The sequence below is a fragment of the Rhea pennata genome, chromosome 1 (genome assembly GCF_028389875.1).
Source record: "Rhea pennata isolate bPtePen1 chromosome 1, bPtePen1.pri, whole genome shotgun sequence".
NCBI lineage: Eukaryota > Metazoa > Chordata > Aves > Rheiformes > Rheidae > Rhea > Rhea pennata.
This window is the reverse complement of record NC_084663.1, coordinates 95,352,800-95,367,935: the sequence shown is the minus strand read 5'-3', so window position 1 is coordinate 95,367,935 and position 15,136 is coordinate 95,352,800. Positions and strand designations below refer to the sequence as shown.

The 15,136-nt window shown below is 35.0% G+C and overlaps 1 protein-coding gene across 32 annotated transcripts in view; it reads left to right on the top strand.

Annotated features, from left to right (window-relative positions):
• Nucleotides 1-15,136, top strand: part of ABI3BP (ABI family member 3 binding protein) — a 173,832-nt gene that overhangs the window by 107,491 nt on the left and 51,205 nt on the right. For 14 of the 32 annotated variants that reach the window (XM_062596154.1, XM_062596364.1, XM_062596355.1 and 11 more), the window contains 13 exons: nucleotides 215-280; nucleotides 1,620-1,694; nucleotides 5,545-5,592; nucleotides 6,110-6,184; nucleotides 7,874-7,921; nucleotides 8,426-8,500; nucleotides 9,505-9,552; nucleotides 10,395-10,469; nucleotides 11,222-11,296; nucleotides 11,936-11,983; nucleotides 12,547-12,621; nucleotides 13,275-13,349; nucleotides 15,005-15,079. In XM_062596154.1, coding sequence (XP_062452138.1) covers nucleotides 215-280; nucleotides 1,620-1,694; nucleotides 5,545-5,592; nucleotides 6,110-6,184; nucleotides 7,874-7,921; nucleotides 8,426-8,500; nucleotides 9,505-9,552; nucleotides 10,395-10,469; nucleotides 11,222-11,296; nucleotides 11,936-11,983; nucleotides 12,547-12,621; nucleotides 13,275-13,349; nucleotides 15,005-15,079 — 858 coding nt within the window. The remainder of the gene's footprint in view (nucleotides 1-214; nucleotides 281-1,619; nucleotides 1,695-5,544; nucleotides 5,593-6,109; nucleotides 6,185-7,873; nucleotides 7,922-8,425; nucleotides 8,501-9,504; nucleotides 9,553-10,394; nucleotides 10,470-11,221; nucleotides 11,297-11,935; nucleotides 11,984-12,546; nucleotides 12,622-13,274; nucleotides 13,350-15,004; nucleotides 15,080-15,136) is intronic. The other 18 variants (XM_062596381.1, XM_062596329.1, XM_062596290.1 and 15 more) reach the window with 11 other exon arrangements.

Genomic DNA, 15,136 nt, shown 5'->3' with positions numbered 1-15,136 from the left:
GGAAAAAAGATCTTTAAAGAGCAACAGAGGTCACACAGAAGAGTTAATGTTGAAGAGTATTCAATAATATTTTTACTTAGTGCTTTCATTTGAATCCTAGGGAAGAGGTGAATTTTAAGTGGGAAGCAAAAGCAACTGAGCCTTATCAGAAGTTGAGAACCAGATGTAGATACACCTGTATGTGTCTCAAAAAAAATGTTCTTTATTTCCGCAGCAACCGTTTCAGTGCCAGTCACTACTAAGAATCCGTACACATTTGAACATCCAAAGACCTCAGAGGGTAATGATTATCGGTCATCTAGCCATTCTGCTTTTCATCAGTCTGATAATATGTGCAATTAGAAACACTGTTTTCTTTGGCCTTCTGACTTATTCACTTGTAGTCCAAACTCAGCAACTGAAAGTATGACCTTGGTGTTTTATTTCTCTGTAGTTCTAGCCTGCTTGGTGAGCACGTGTGAGGTAGCAGTGAAGCCTATGGACTGGTAGCTCTACTGTTTGTGTGATTTTATTTCATTTCATCTAGTAAAAAATATGATATTATTTAGCCATATATTTGTTTTTCTAGAATCCTGTGTAGCACACTACTTTTAAGGCCCTGTGCCTAAAATGTGGTAAAATACCATTTAATCTATTCAGAAGGCATAAACTAACAATAAAGACAAAGCTACGTGTGTATAATCAGTATTCAATGTATATGTGTTAGCAGACATACTTAGTAGTTGATTTATGACTGGGTAGCCTTAACAAATTATGGCAAGCCTGAAATAGCAAGTGAAAATTCTTGGTGGCTTTATGGAACCAGACATACGACAGCTGTGCTGAAATCACAAAATAAATACACACATATATGCGTGTCCTGTTGGAATAAGCATAAAGGAACTAATGCAGGGGATGAAGTACATCCTGAAATTGATTTTTTTTTCTTCGATTATTTTCCCGCTTTTCCACATACTACATTTGTCATAATAAAAGATCTATGGAGCTTGTTCTATTAAAATACCAAACTAGGAAATGCAAAAAGGAAAACATTCAGTTGATGGGATTTAATATGAGAAGAGATTTCTAAAAAAGGCTGAAAAGAGAATAGGTTTTCCTGAACCTGTGCAGCTGAATTAAATGGGAAGTAGGTTGTTGACTTCAGTGAGGACAGGATCAATCTCAGTCTTTTGCAGGTTTAACCTGAAGAGTAGGATATGATGTTTATGTTTCTATGTTTGTGAGTTTATTTTATCTTATATATATTTTCAGTGGCAAGCGTACTTTCCAATTAAAAAAAAAAAAAGAAAAAAAAATCCTACTGTTTGGCTCATATCTTGGTTTTACTTTCTGCGATTTATCATCTCAATACTATATTTTGGTATATAACTAAGCCTAGAATTTTCCTGTATGGGACAGATTGGAAAGCTAGCCAGGGAAAAAAGAAATGTTGGGGGCAGGGGTATGATGAGGGCATAAAAGTATTTCAAAAATATTATTGTTTGTGTAGATTTCAAAGTATTCTATTAGAGTGTTAATCCTAAAAATTTTAAGTGCAAGTACAGTAGTTGGGAAACTTTTCAGGAATTGTAGCTACACCTGAGAGGAATGGAATATGCTAACATACTTTATTCCAACAGCAACCAGGAAATACATGCCATTGCCAGTTATTACTCTGATTCCCCATACTCTTGAGCATCTGCAGACTACAACTGGTAATGCTGACTGATCTTTTCCCCTGACTTATTTTTTAGTGCATTTTTGTTCCTCTCAAGAAAGAACTTTCCCATCTTTTAGAAGGAAGATCATAACTGTTATCATAGCTAACGACAGAATTCCATTCTGCTTTTTAGATACAAATCAGTTTAGTGGTCCTCAACACATATGCATTATTTTTCCTTTGCTATCTTTTTGTGGGAATGGCTTTTCATTGCATTGAAGCTATAGCTTAAAAACAGTCTTGAAATAGTGCTACTCCCTTGTTTTCATAACAACTTATGATATTTTTCAAGAGCTTTCACTTATGCTTTCTTATTAAGAGTAAAAAGTTTGTATTCCTATTTCAGTCAGTCCCAAAATACTAATTACGTTGTTGTAGAAGCTTCGAAATGATCAAATGTGTTGGTTTATGAGTAGTTAACAAATGAAATGCTGTATCGTAAAAGTCAAACTAACCAAATCTGATGTCAAATTAATCAATTCATAGTGGTCATGCTTGAAGAATCACCTCTACTTCTGTGCAGAACACTCAAACAAGGCCTTATTTAACAATAATGTCATAATGTGAGTAAGTTGTGTGGTGCTAGTTAGATTATTTATTATGAGAGTGGACGTATGTATTCATTTTGGACAGAGCAGTATTCTCTTCAAAGGTCATGTATTCTCAATGGCTGCTGGGACATGGGATTTTCTGTTGTTTTATTGTTGTTTTTAAGAATGTAACTCACCCTGGAAGATACCAGTAGCTCTGAACTGATTCAGGTCCAGATTCAAAGCTGACAAGTTTCATGGCTATTCTAGATTTTACTTAAGGTTTGATTTCTGATCAAACCTTCAGAACTGTTGGCTTCAGACTTTCTTAGTTCATACTTGTCTTTGTAAAATTTGGCTTGGGACCATAGTCATAGGCCAGGATTATTCCTAGTGCTAACCTCTTGCAGAACTTTAACAGTATTAACATTGGGGTTTTATATCCTAAGAGGTTCTTATTTCCTCTTTGTTTTAGGATAAATAATGTTTTATGTGTAATACTTCATGGCATGTGTACCCTGGCTGTGTAGTAATTGCAAAGACAAATTTTTAGTGCAGAACCCATCTTCTCAGATTGCTCAGCATAGCTCTGTTGACTTAGTTAAATTAAAAACTTGTTAAATTAAAAACTGTTTCTTACCTTCGTGGTTTTGAAAATAAGAGGGGAAAATTGATTGTATTTGTCCTCTCTTACTGAGATCCTGTCAGTACTAGAGATAAAGATGATACAGCATCAGAGGTGCAGTGTTCCAGTATGATTGTACAGCGCAGGGTGGGTTCCATTTTCATGTGTTGCAGCACAGCTGCACTGGACTTCTTCTCCAGGACAGCTATCACCAGAATAGACAGGCCCTTAGTTCACAAATGACCTGGTTCTGTAAACTCTGAATGAGTGTTTATCTCAGAAGATCGTGACTAAAACATAATGATGACATTTTTCTTGCTAGCTTTGTTTAATTAGTTCTTTGTCATTAAAAAAAAAAATACTAGTAATGTATTGATCCTACAAATTTTCTTACACATGTGCTGAGCAACCAAAGACTCTGCTCTATTCTATTGCCAGATTCTCTAGCTTCCTTCCAGGCCATTGCTGGGATTATGTTACACCCTGCTAGGAATTAGAAATATATCAAAAAAATGGGATAACATAAAATAATATTTCAAAATCTATAATTCAACAACTACTGTTTTGATTGTGTGTCATTTTTATACTGAATTCATTACAGTCCTCCATTTTTGTAAGTTAAGTGAAGCTCAAAAGAAGCAATATGGAGGAAGGTTTGCGATATTGTTTGCATGTGCTCTGCAGATTGTTTTATGGGAAGCACTTTAACATATTCTCAGAGCTTTGCGCTTTAAAGCTCTTCAGAGCTTTACGCTTTAAAACATGAATGCAACCAAGAGCATATATAATGCTTCACTAGACAAGGATGTCTTTAAGTGTCTGCTTAAATGATTTGGTTAAATAGAATCAAATCATTTTGGTTAATTAGCATGAAATCAGTTAGATTCTCTTTTTCCAGCTGTAGTAAGTTCTGCTCTAGAAACTACTCTGAAAACCCTTCCAATGACTTTGATTGGCAAAGGCCAACACTGAATGACAGTGCTTTCTTAGCTTCATTTTTATAGCTCTTTCTTTTCTTTTGACTAAACTTTTAGAAGCTAACATTGCTCCAGAAGAACATCCAACTCTTATATTATCTCTTTCTTCAATGATTGTCATGACAGTTTTGCCCATGTCCAATAACATCTCATATATTAAACTCACGCCATCCATTTTCTCCGTGCTTATTCATTGATACAAACTGAAAGTCATTTCCTAGACTTTATTTCGTCTTTGCCGAATGTAAATGTGTGTCTTCTATTGGACACCATTTGCTATAACCAGAACTTAAATGCTATTTACAAAGGTTTTTTTCTAGTATACAATGAATCACAATCCATACGTTTGAAGCCCAAATCATCTTGTAAGACCAAAGCACCTCAATCTAAAATTGGTAATTTCTTTTGCAACTGTGTACTTTGAGGCCTGCTATTACTTTAGAAAGTCAAAAAGTGGAAAACTTCAAATTTTTTTTCTTGGAAGCAGGAAGGCAGTGGTTATTACCATGTGATAATGTTTATACTAAGAGAGAAAATAGATTCCTTCAGAAAATATCTGGCAGAGATAAATAATTTAATAATTTTATTCTGTATTTCAAAAGGTGCTTGTTTTTTTTCTTAAATGTTTAATTATGCTGGGTCTTTTTTTCCAAGTCTATTCCATAATTATTATCCTTGAAACTGCAATACTAATATTTCAAAGCCTTTAACATGATTGAATGAAGATAGATCTAACGTTCCTGGATTTTTGTCAGATTGCCAGCGCTGAACAGTATCTCTTTCGTTTCTTTGTTCTCACTGTAGGATTAGAGCAGGAATTATTTCAAAAACTTTGGGGAGGGAGAAAGGGGGGTGTTTTATGTTTTTGTTGTGTTTTATCTTTTTTTTTTTTTTTTTTGTTGTTCTTAGTTCCAGTTGAAACACAGTTCATTTCTACCCAGACTAAAACATCCCCTCAGCCAGGACAACCACTAAATCTGTTTTTTTTTGTTGTTTTTTTTTTTTGTTTTGTTTTTTGTTTTTTCTGTAATAGCATCTAAAAAGTTCCCATTAATGTTTTTAACTTAGTTTCTTTACTGCCAGGATATTTTTATAGATTCTATCATTTCTTATGTTAGAATTGTGAGTATTTTTTTCAATTTGGCATAGTTTATAAAGAGGTAAGAGTCATGATACATTGGTTTTGTGTGATCCAAATTGTATTGGCATATAACGAGAGAAAGTTTAGAGGCTTTCTGTTTTTTTTCCGTTTGTTTTTTCAGATACTGATAGAGCTATTCCAATAGCAATCTTTTAGTCCTTTGTTTGACTGCTCGTCTTAGAAGTAAAATTCAACTGTTGGGTCAAGGTCAGTGTGGGTCTTTAAAGTGGTAGCATACCTCACTGTGGGATCCCTGGCATCCCTGTATACCAAGAGTCTGTTGCTGTCTGCGAGAGAAGCAGTGTGATTGCTTCCCCTGATCATTCTAGGGTTTTCTCCTTTTTATTTATATATTTTTTACTCAGTTGCTATCAAATATATATAATTATTTCCTTTTTTTATTGGACCTATATTATTAGAAAGTCCACAATTAAAAAAAAAAAAAGTTAATTTGATGATCTGCATTACTATGATATAGTATCAGCAGTTGCTTTTATACTTAACCAGTGGAGTAACTTGAAATTACTAGAAGTGTGTTCTGTACTTACTGTGTCATACTGTTTCTGTTACAGTCTCGGAACCCATTACATTTAGAATTGAACCACCAAGGTCAACAATAGGTAATAATATTTCCTTAGCAAGCTGTCTTGTCTGCTCTTCTCATCACAGAAAATAACACTGAAGTTATCACCTTATGCCGTAGGATTCTTCCATTGAACTTTGTTTTTCTTCTAGATGATTCTTTTGCTTGGCATTCATGATAGCTGGGCATATTGGTGTCTTCACAGATGGACTGTCCCCTTTTTGAGAAAACAGGGCTGGCATCTCTGAATCACCTTTGTCATAATTATTTCTGTCTGAGCTTGCAATTTTATTCCAACTTTTTATATATTAAAAAAAAAGGAAAGAAAATTTGGGGTCCAAAAATGACCAAAATTCCACCCCTCTGCTGAGATGTAAATATGCAGCCAGTATTCTGTTTTTTTCGTTGTGGGCTTTGTCTTTGCTACTACCTGTAAAAAAAAAATCTGCTCTCTATTGCAGGTGTGAGGCTTCTGTGTTTGTGTGTTACACCTGCTATCAGGCCTTGACTGCTGTGTAATTTAACCAATTCATTACCCACTTTTTCTCTTCCAGCTGCAAAAGAGACTCAACGTATTCCTTCTAAACCTAAAACTTCACCCAAACTTCATATCCCACAGGCCGCAGATGGTAAACTGTTTTGTGTGATTATTTCTGATACGATTTAGATTTCTAAGCAGCTATATTTGTCTAAACCATGTAAAATATCACAGGGTTCTGTTCTGCTCTCTATTCAGTGATTTGTTTGCCATGTACAGGAGTAGTAAGACATTCACTACACTAGGTTTTTATCATCCTGTGAAAGACTAAATGACTACTAACTGTGGCAGCAGAAAGAGAATAATGTTTAACTCAGACAACAGTGGTAACCAGAGTGAACTCCTTGCAGTTAAATTATATATTATGGCTGCTTAGGTGATGGAATTCTTCATGTACTGCTTAGTATTGTTGGAGTAAACGTGATGCTTTCCTTTCAATTCACAGCTGTTTTATCTTGTGGCATTATTATTTTCTGCATGAACAAGTAAACAACCAAGTACAGAGCTACTATTTGTTAATTAACAAGTGCATATATTTGTCTATTAATATTCATGGTATTAATAGTTATCTATACAGTATTCAAAAATACTAGATTTTAATTCACTCTGTCATTAAACATGAGTTCCATTGAATTCAGTGGTATGTAGAAAAAAATGACTCAATGTTCTATGTTATTCAGAATATTAATTGTTTTTGTAGTAACAGCAACAGAAAATTACCAGTGTCTCAAATATCAAGATATGTTCTCTCTTGATAAATGAAAAGTTTCATGATAATCATCTTACTCAAGATCTTTGAATTAGTGACATGCAGCAATAGTTTGGAAAGCTAATGGTATCTATTAAACATGTTTTCCTTGTTTAATAAACAGTCAAAATCCTTGTTCTCTAGGTTTTGAATCATGGCAGCTGATTATCAAATACTGGTTCCAAACTAAAACTTAAAATGCAACTTTTCATAAACTCAGGGCATGTTTTCAATGTTCTTACTTTTATGGCCTTTTTTATTACTACAGTAGCCTTTCCTTCTCAAAAGAGAGCTTTGTCTTGCAGATGTTCCAAGTTTGGACTGTTCTATGTTTAAAACAAAACACTTACTAATTATTTCTTCAGAAATTCATAAGATACAGAACTTTTTTTTTTTAACAGCATCATCTGCTTATCTTCTTGTGATAGTCTTCAAATATCCAAATAACAAAAATTTGTAACAATTCTTTGATTATCACCCATGCAGAGGAATTGACACAGAAAGGGAAGACATTTCTATTATGCCTCTGCTTCTAATGAGGGAAATGCAAGAAAACAGCATGGGTTTTACATCCTTATGCAAATTCCCTGTTTTATTTTTAAACTCATACCAGTCTGGAGATAATGTACATGGTCATGTAGCACAGTACACTATAATACTCTTTAATAATATTGCATTGAGAACAAGCAAGTGGTCTCCAAGTACAACTGTATATGTAAACTGCATTTAAAATACATCACAGAGGGAAGAGTTCTGTGTTCCCCAAGAGCCGTTTTTTTCTGTATAAAGGAGTGATGAATATTTGGGTATCTCTTTGAAGCACATTAGAGAACTAAGCTCATGCTTAAGGAATGTATTTCATCTTAAGCTGCTTAATCTCTAATTGTCTCAGATAGAGACTGTTTAGTATAATAATTTTGTGTGGGGCAATATATAATTTATAGTTCAATTATTATACAAATAATATTAATTTTAGCTGGAATTAATCTCTTCAGTTCTCATGATAGCTTTTATGCTTTCTTTTTCGTACAGTCCTGGAGTCTGTAACATTTAGAACTGAACAACCAAAACCAGCAATAGGTAAAAGTACTAACTACAGGGTCTATCACATTTAGTTTTTCTTCTTGACAGAGACCTAGTGCCATAAGTATATGTTCATTGTACTCCATTGCCATAATTTTTTACAATTAAATTTAGTACTTCTTTAAGATTTCTTTGTTATTTTGCACTAACAATTCATATTCATTTTGTTTGGTTTTCCTCACACAAATTTGTTCTGAAGTAGATGGAAGCACCGCATCTTGCTTTGACCGTGTTTCTTTATATTCAATTTCTGTAATATGCTTCATCTTTTATGCTAGTCTCCAAGTCAGCTGTCCATCCTGGCCTTGCTTTCTTCATTTGATCCTGTTACAGATTCCCCATCAGCACCACTTCTTGTGTACCAGACATTCATACTCCATTACTCATACAAGCTTTTTGTGTCTCCAGGGGGTTGCGAGGCATGTGTTCTCTTTAAATGTTATTCCTTCTTTCAGTCTCAGATTCTTGAGTGATTTTAATAGTCAGATTTTTTTATTACAGTTCCAAAAGAAACGCACCATATTCCCTCCAAACCTAGAACTTCACCAAGCTCAGAAGTGCCACAAACCAAACCTGGTAAGTACGTTGTTTCTTTATCTTATCATACTGAGATATGTACCTTACAAATTCTGCTGTGGTCGTTGGGGCTTCACAATTATTTGAATAGCTTGAGTGTATTTGTTGAAACATTCTCTGAAGGGTAAGATCCAATATCACATGTCATGATATGTGGAAGCTGTAAGCAACCTGGTAAGTTTGAAAACTCTATCTTGGGTTCTTTTTCACATTATAAGTCACTGCAACAATGGTAATTTTCTGTGCAAAGTCAATTTGCGATAGCAAAGTCTTCAGTGAAACTATGTCTTTTCTGTCTGAATTTGGATGAGTTTGGGGAATGTGAAAATAAGAAAGAAGGGTGTCATTGTAAAGAGGAAGGGTTTTTCTGTGATTCTCAAATTGGATACTTTTTCTTTCCCTCTCAGGCACAATTATTTGTTCATTCTTTTCAGACAGTTTTACAGAGCCCTTCCATTGTTCAGAGATTCGAAAATGTGCAGTACTTTCTATAATGTTACCTATAGAGCTTCGTATAGAGCAATGTACAATGCTGGACTGATTGATGATGGAGAAAGTTGTACAACAGATACTGGAAATTGCAAGAGGTAGCCAAAGTATATGCAACATCAGGGGGGTCCTGCTGTGGAAAATGGGCACCGGAAGATGACAACTCACTAAGATTCATTTCTCTTCTCATAAATCTGCACCTGATTTTTGAACTAAAACCTTGAAATAAGCCAGGAAAGCGTACGAAGTTGAAGGGAAAAACCACTCACAGTTTCTTTGGGGCTTTTTACAAAAGCTCCAGATTTATGTTGGCCTGCACTCTGTGTTAGACCTATTGCCTTGAGCTGGAGACAGTTTCAATTTGCGGAATACTCTGTCATGTTTCAGTTTCAAGGAGGAGTCACCATGGCTCATTGGCTGTAGTAGGGATATCATTGTCATTGTGGAGGTAGTGATTGTAATATTTTGATTGTTTTTGTGATTAGTTGTTTTCAATTTTTATTACTTTTATGCAGTCCTGGATCCAATTACGTTTAGAACTGAGCAACCAAAGTCAACAGTAGGTAATGATACTTTCTTATTGGGATGGTCATACTGTCTTTCCCCTTCAACACAAGCCGTTAAGAGTAGACCTGTGAAGATTTGTCACCTTTCTTTGTGTGTGCCTTGAAAATTTAACAGTCAAGATCTATTGCTCTTTCAATTTTTATCATAAAAATTGAGGAGGATCCTTATACTTTCTAAGCTTTTATGCACTTAACATAGGCTAATGTTCTTCAGTATTTAATGATAAGAGGCAGAGGGCAGATCAAAACAGGATCTTTACTGACATGTTCTCAGTAACGCTCTAGAGGGAGCACCATTTTAGAAAGTCACATGGTTTGGATGAAAAGAGCCTGCATGCTGCAAATGTTCTTTTCCCTTTTCCTTGCCTTCCAGTTTCAGTAAATGAGATTCGGCCCTTCATAAAGGGTCTGAAAAGTAATTCTGCTTTATTTAAACCTCAATTTCACTCTCAAAACAGAATCAGTTCAATTCCGTGAGAATGTGGCCCATTCAACTAAGACATTTTTATTAGTAGTATATGATATTACAGATCATTCCAGTATAGCCTCCATTAGCATGCAGTGATGTCTTTGTATTTGACATTATTATTTTCTTTTTCCTGCATCCTAAAGAGAACCAGAAATTCCCTCACCTACTTAGTAGATAATTTATCAAGCAAGATTGTTTCTTTTTTCTGCAGACTGATTTTTTCCTGAGAAACTTCTCCTTTATATCACTTCCACACAAGTATCTTTAGTTCTTGTTCTGTGTTTGTATTGGGTAGCTGGGTTACTGGTGGTAGTGGACACTGATCCTTGGGAAAATGTTAGTACCATGTAACCCATTTTCTTTCTCTAAGCTCCTAGAGAGACACGTCGTGGGCCTTCCAAACCTAAAACATCACCTACTCCACGTGTTCCTCCAACCAGAGCAAGTAAGTTTATTGTTACTTTGTCCTTTAGTGTGTGAAGGTCAAAATAATCAAAATTGTTGAGCTCTTTGAATGTATGCTGACACTTATTGAATAGGCAGTGTTTTACTTTTATAGTGAAATTCTGCTCTTTGCTATCATGAAACAAGATAATATGACTAGATATTTATACATGTCAGTAACTTGTATAGTGGTTAGGGAGGGGAGGAGTTAACTGTCTCATTTTGATCCCTTGCACACTCGAAAACCCTTATCTCAGTTTCCATGGAATGTGAAAGAGGTGTTTATGTTCTCCAGATATTTATTCACAAGTGTCAAATTACAGTACTTTCCCGTTCCCAAAACTCCACTTTGGAATAGCTCTGTCCATTTGAAAGTGAGTGGTAAATTTCTGTTTTTGTTCTACTTCACTGCTCTGCTGAAGATTTTTTTTTATGCAACATTGATTTTGAAGAGCAGCAGGTTCTTAGAGCACGGAACATCTGAGAATAAGTAGAGGAGTTGTTTGATAGAGGAATGGAGAGCTAATCCAACACTGCAATGTCACAATCATTCTATTTTTAGCCTGTGCATTAAAATATTATTGATCTCATTGGCATGAAATCTCTTTCTTATTACTTTCAAATGGAAAAAAAGAATTTTTTAAAAGTAAATATTTTCTGTGCAGAAAATGAGTCTCTCATCAGGAAAATCAAAAGGTCTATGTTTAATCATCATCCTCAATACTACGTTCAAAATTTTGTTTATCTTTCCAGGTCCAAAAGAGAGTCGACGAGTTTCCCCCAAGCCTAAAGCATCACCAAGCCCAGATGTATCACAGACAAAACCTGGTAAACACATTGTTATTTTGTTTTGCTTCAGTAGTCAGGTTTTCCTTTTGGGTTGTCTTTCTTCAGTGAAACAAGTGCTGAGTAACATTTAATATTACAAAAAAATAGATTTTTTAACAAAAATTAAATACATGTTTAAAGATCGAATGGATTTTTATTTTTAATGGCTGAGTCATGTGTGCTTTTCAGCCACGTGACAGTTGTCACTGATGAATAATCTGCATGCATAGCTTTGTAAACTGTGTACAAATGTTACAACAATGTTCTTGGAAGAAACTGCATCTCTTTTGTGCCTATCAAAACCATCCTTGAGGCCTTCATGTGTGACTAAATCTCTGTAACTCATACTACTCATATAACTGTTCAAGTGTGCCCTAGAAATGGGATTTGATGCTTAAAATAGACTTCATAGTTCACATGTTAGTGAACTGCCAACCTCTGTAACTCCTGATGGTTTGGAAGGCATCAGTCAGACTCTCCTTTAGAATGAATGAATATTAACTGTTTCCGCCAAGAAATAATTAGAAGGGAACTTACAGTATGCGTTCACATTGCAAAGACATCGATCATGTAAAAGGGAGTTTTCTACCCTTTTGAGGATATTTATCACTAATTCTGCACATTCTTTTTTTTATGCAGTTTTGGCACCTGTAACATTTACAGTTGAAAAACCAAAGGCAACAATAGGTAAAAATATGGCCTTGGACTGGTCATTATTATTTCTTCCCTACTGCTCCTTGGACCAAAGATTATAGATTCTTCTGTTTTTCTTGTCATCTGTTTGTTTTTTAGTTTTTGTATTTGCTTGTTTTTTAAACTTACTCAGCTTAATTCTGCTCTGTTCCAGGTGTTGAAAGGTTCTTAGCTGTTTTGTTGTCTTTCCAGAAAATACCTCTTTCATCTCACAGACATTGTAATTTCTTTGATACTTACAGGAGATAAGCACTCATGGGTATTGCAGTTTTCAGCTCTGAAATACAGATGGAAACATCTCAGCTATGACTGTCTGTGTTCTTTCAGTTTTTGTTGCTTGTCTCCAGCTAAGATTTGGCTTGCTTGATCACTTCTCCACTCATTTTTTCATTCGTGGCTGTTTATTCCCTTTAAATTTCTGTAGTCTGACTTTAAATTTTGCAGTCACTCACATAAAAAACTTGCTTCTCCCTTGCAGGCACAAGGTATCCATTGCCTATGCAATAAACCTGATTTCTGAAGAGTACATATCCCTTATAACTGGTCTTTTCTTTCAGCTCCTAAAGAACCGCAACATACTCCCTTTAAACCTAAAGCAGTTCCCATCCCAGATGCTCCGTACATCAAGCCTGGTAAATTATCTTGTCTTTTGTCAAGCTAATGTTGATAATTTACCAATTACTTTCTAGAAAAGGTTCTCAGCAGTAAAGTTGCTGTTACTGTTTTATCTTAAGAACCTCAGCAATGTTGCATTTAAGTAATACCTTTTACTGAAACTACAGCAGTTTAAGAGGTTTTGGCATTATGCTGGTATTACCAGAAGAACAGATAGTAGTGACCTGTATATTTAAATCAATTCTAAAAAGATCTTCACAGCTTGTATTTGAGCAACATGGTTCCATTGTTTACAGCATGTCTTTGAAGCTCTCATGAGAGAAGCCTCTTAAAGCTGTTGCAATACTTTTCTTCTGTCATACATTTTCAGTCAAATTAGATTGAGGATTCTCTTCTGTTGTATCATGGGGTTGTTCTGATTTGAATATATCTGATCAATCTGCGTAAGAGAATCAGTGATTTCACTGATACTTTTTTTTAAGCATTTAGTTATTAAAAACAAAATTGGAACTCTTGAACATAAATGTCTGAGGGCAAATGCCCACTGCTGTTTTAAAACACTCCTTTCTGGTGGATGTGATATGGTATTGAAGTGTTTTGGCAGGAGGGCAGAGGGAGGAGGAAGTCTCTCTTCATTTTTCTGAGGATTTATCCACATTTTTTCCAACAGAAATCATTCCACCCTTCCATGAGCCAGTTACTACTGTGATTCCTCATATTCCTGAACGAACAAAGGCAACACTGGGTAATCCTATGGATTTCATAAATAATTACTTAATTTTTCCATTCTTGTTAGAGAATACACGTATAGAGGGAATTTTTTAAATGATATTAAAAACTAATAAGGAAGTGTTGCTCTGCTTCTAGATACCTGATTATCCTTTGGCCTACGTAAGGATAATAGTGCATGTGCAGATTCACTCTTGGAAGTTTATTTCCTTGTTTTCTAGCTCTTCCAGACAGGAGTAGACCCAATTCCTTGAGCTGTTACATATTTTTCAGTAAAAGGGAACTTTATTTAAAGAGCAGATATTCTGCATCTGAAATATAGGTACTGTTACACTAATATGTTGTACTGCTTCACTGTTCAAAAAATAATTACTGGAGAGTTTGTATTGAATTGTATTTCTCACATTGGGCTCTGATCCTATAATTTTACAGAAAAAAAATTGCAAGAAAATGATAAAATCTCAACTATAGCACAATGTATACCAAAACAGACCAGCTATGTGTCCCTCAAAAACAAATACCAACTCTTAAAACCATCTTCTCTGTTAATTTCTAGCCATTCCTGTTGAGAAAAGTTTCATAAATAGCTGAAACATTACTCTTAGAATTCTTTCTTCTTAAGTAAAATTTCAGATCTGACCCAGATAAGGGTTTCTGAATGGATCCAAATAATACCAGCCAGTAGGAGCCAGCAGATTGTTCCAGCCGTCTTTGTTTGTCACCGGTTCTTTTTCTGAGTTTCAGAGGCAGACCATGGCCGTGATTTTCTAAGAATGAAATGGTGTCATAAATGGAACGTTAATGATGTTTTAATAGCCATGCAGTAATCTTTGAACTGTACTTTTTGTCTTTCAGAAATAGGAAATGAAAAATACTTTTCATCTTATGAACAATTTAATACGTATTCTCTTGACACTTCAATAGGTATTCTCTTGAGATCTTCTTACGTAACTTTGTACACTTTCTGTGCCCTGTCTTTCACATATGGAGCTACCTGCTGCAGTATTCCTATGGATAAAATGATTTTTGAGAACACGTGTGATAAAGAATATACAGACTAGGATAGATTGCAATAAGATTATTTTTTTCTTCTTTTTCTGAGGTTCTTTTACACTGATGTGGCTCTCTCGCTCTCAAGTGTTCACTGTAATGCTAAAATACCTTTTCCAGTAAATGATACTGCATGGCAAGAATTATAACTGAAGAATGGGGATTCCAGGATTATTTAGTTTGCACATAAGAGTTAGAAAGTTAATTTGTAGGTCAAGCCTGATCTGAAGCACCCACTGAAAAATACTGTCCTCAGATATTCACATATGGAAGATATGCAAGATGGAGGCCATTACTGCCATTTTCTTTTGTGCCATTACTTTACGGTGTGCTGTCTGTGACACTGTTCTTCAGTGCTTCATCCAAAGCTACAAATTTGTATATAATTTTTGGAAATTCTTTCTGTGTCAGTGACCACTTAATTTCTTTTTCTTTCTTTGCAGAAATTCCAACTGATTCATTTTCATCTTTACCCTTACATAATTTGCCTTATTGCAGATCAGATCAAACTTATGTTCCTTGTGTACTATGAATACAGTGTGTTGGGCTGTTTGTTTGTTTTCCTTCCAAATAACTTGGCATTTATTGTTCTGGGTGCTTTTTTTTTTCTTTTTTTTTCAGCTCCAACTGAAAAACAGTTCATTCCTATCAAACCAAAAACATCTGTCAGGCCGAGAATGCCACACACTAAACCTGGTAATGGAGTCATCCTGTAATTTTGTGTGTTTGTGTTTAATCATTCTTTTCGTCTAG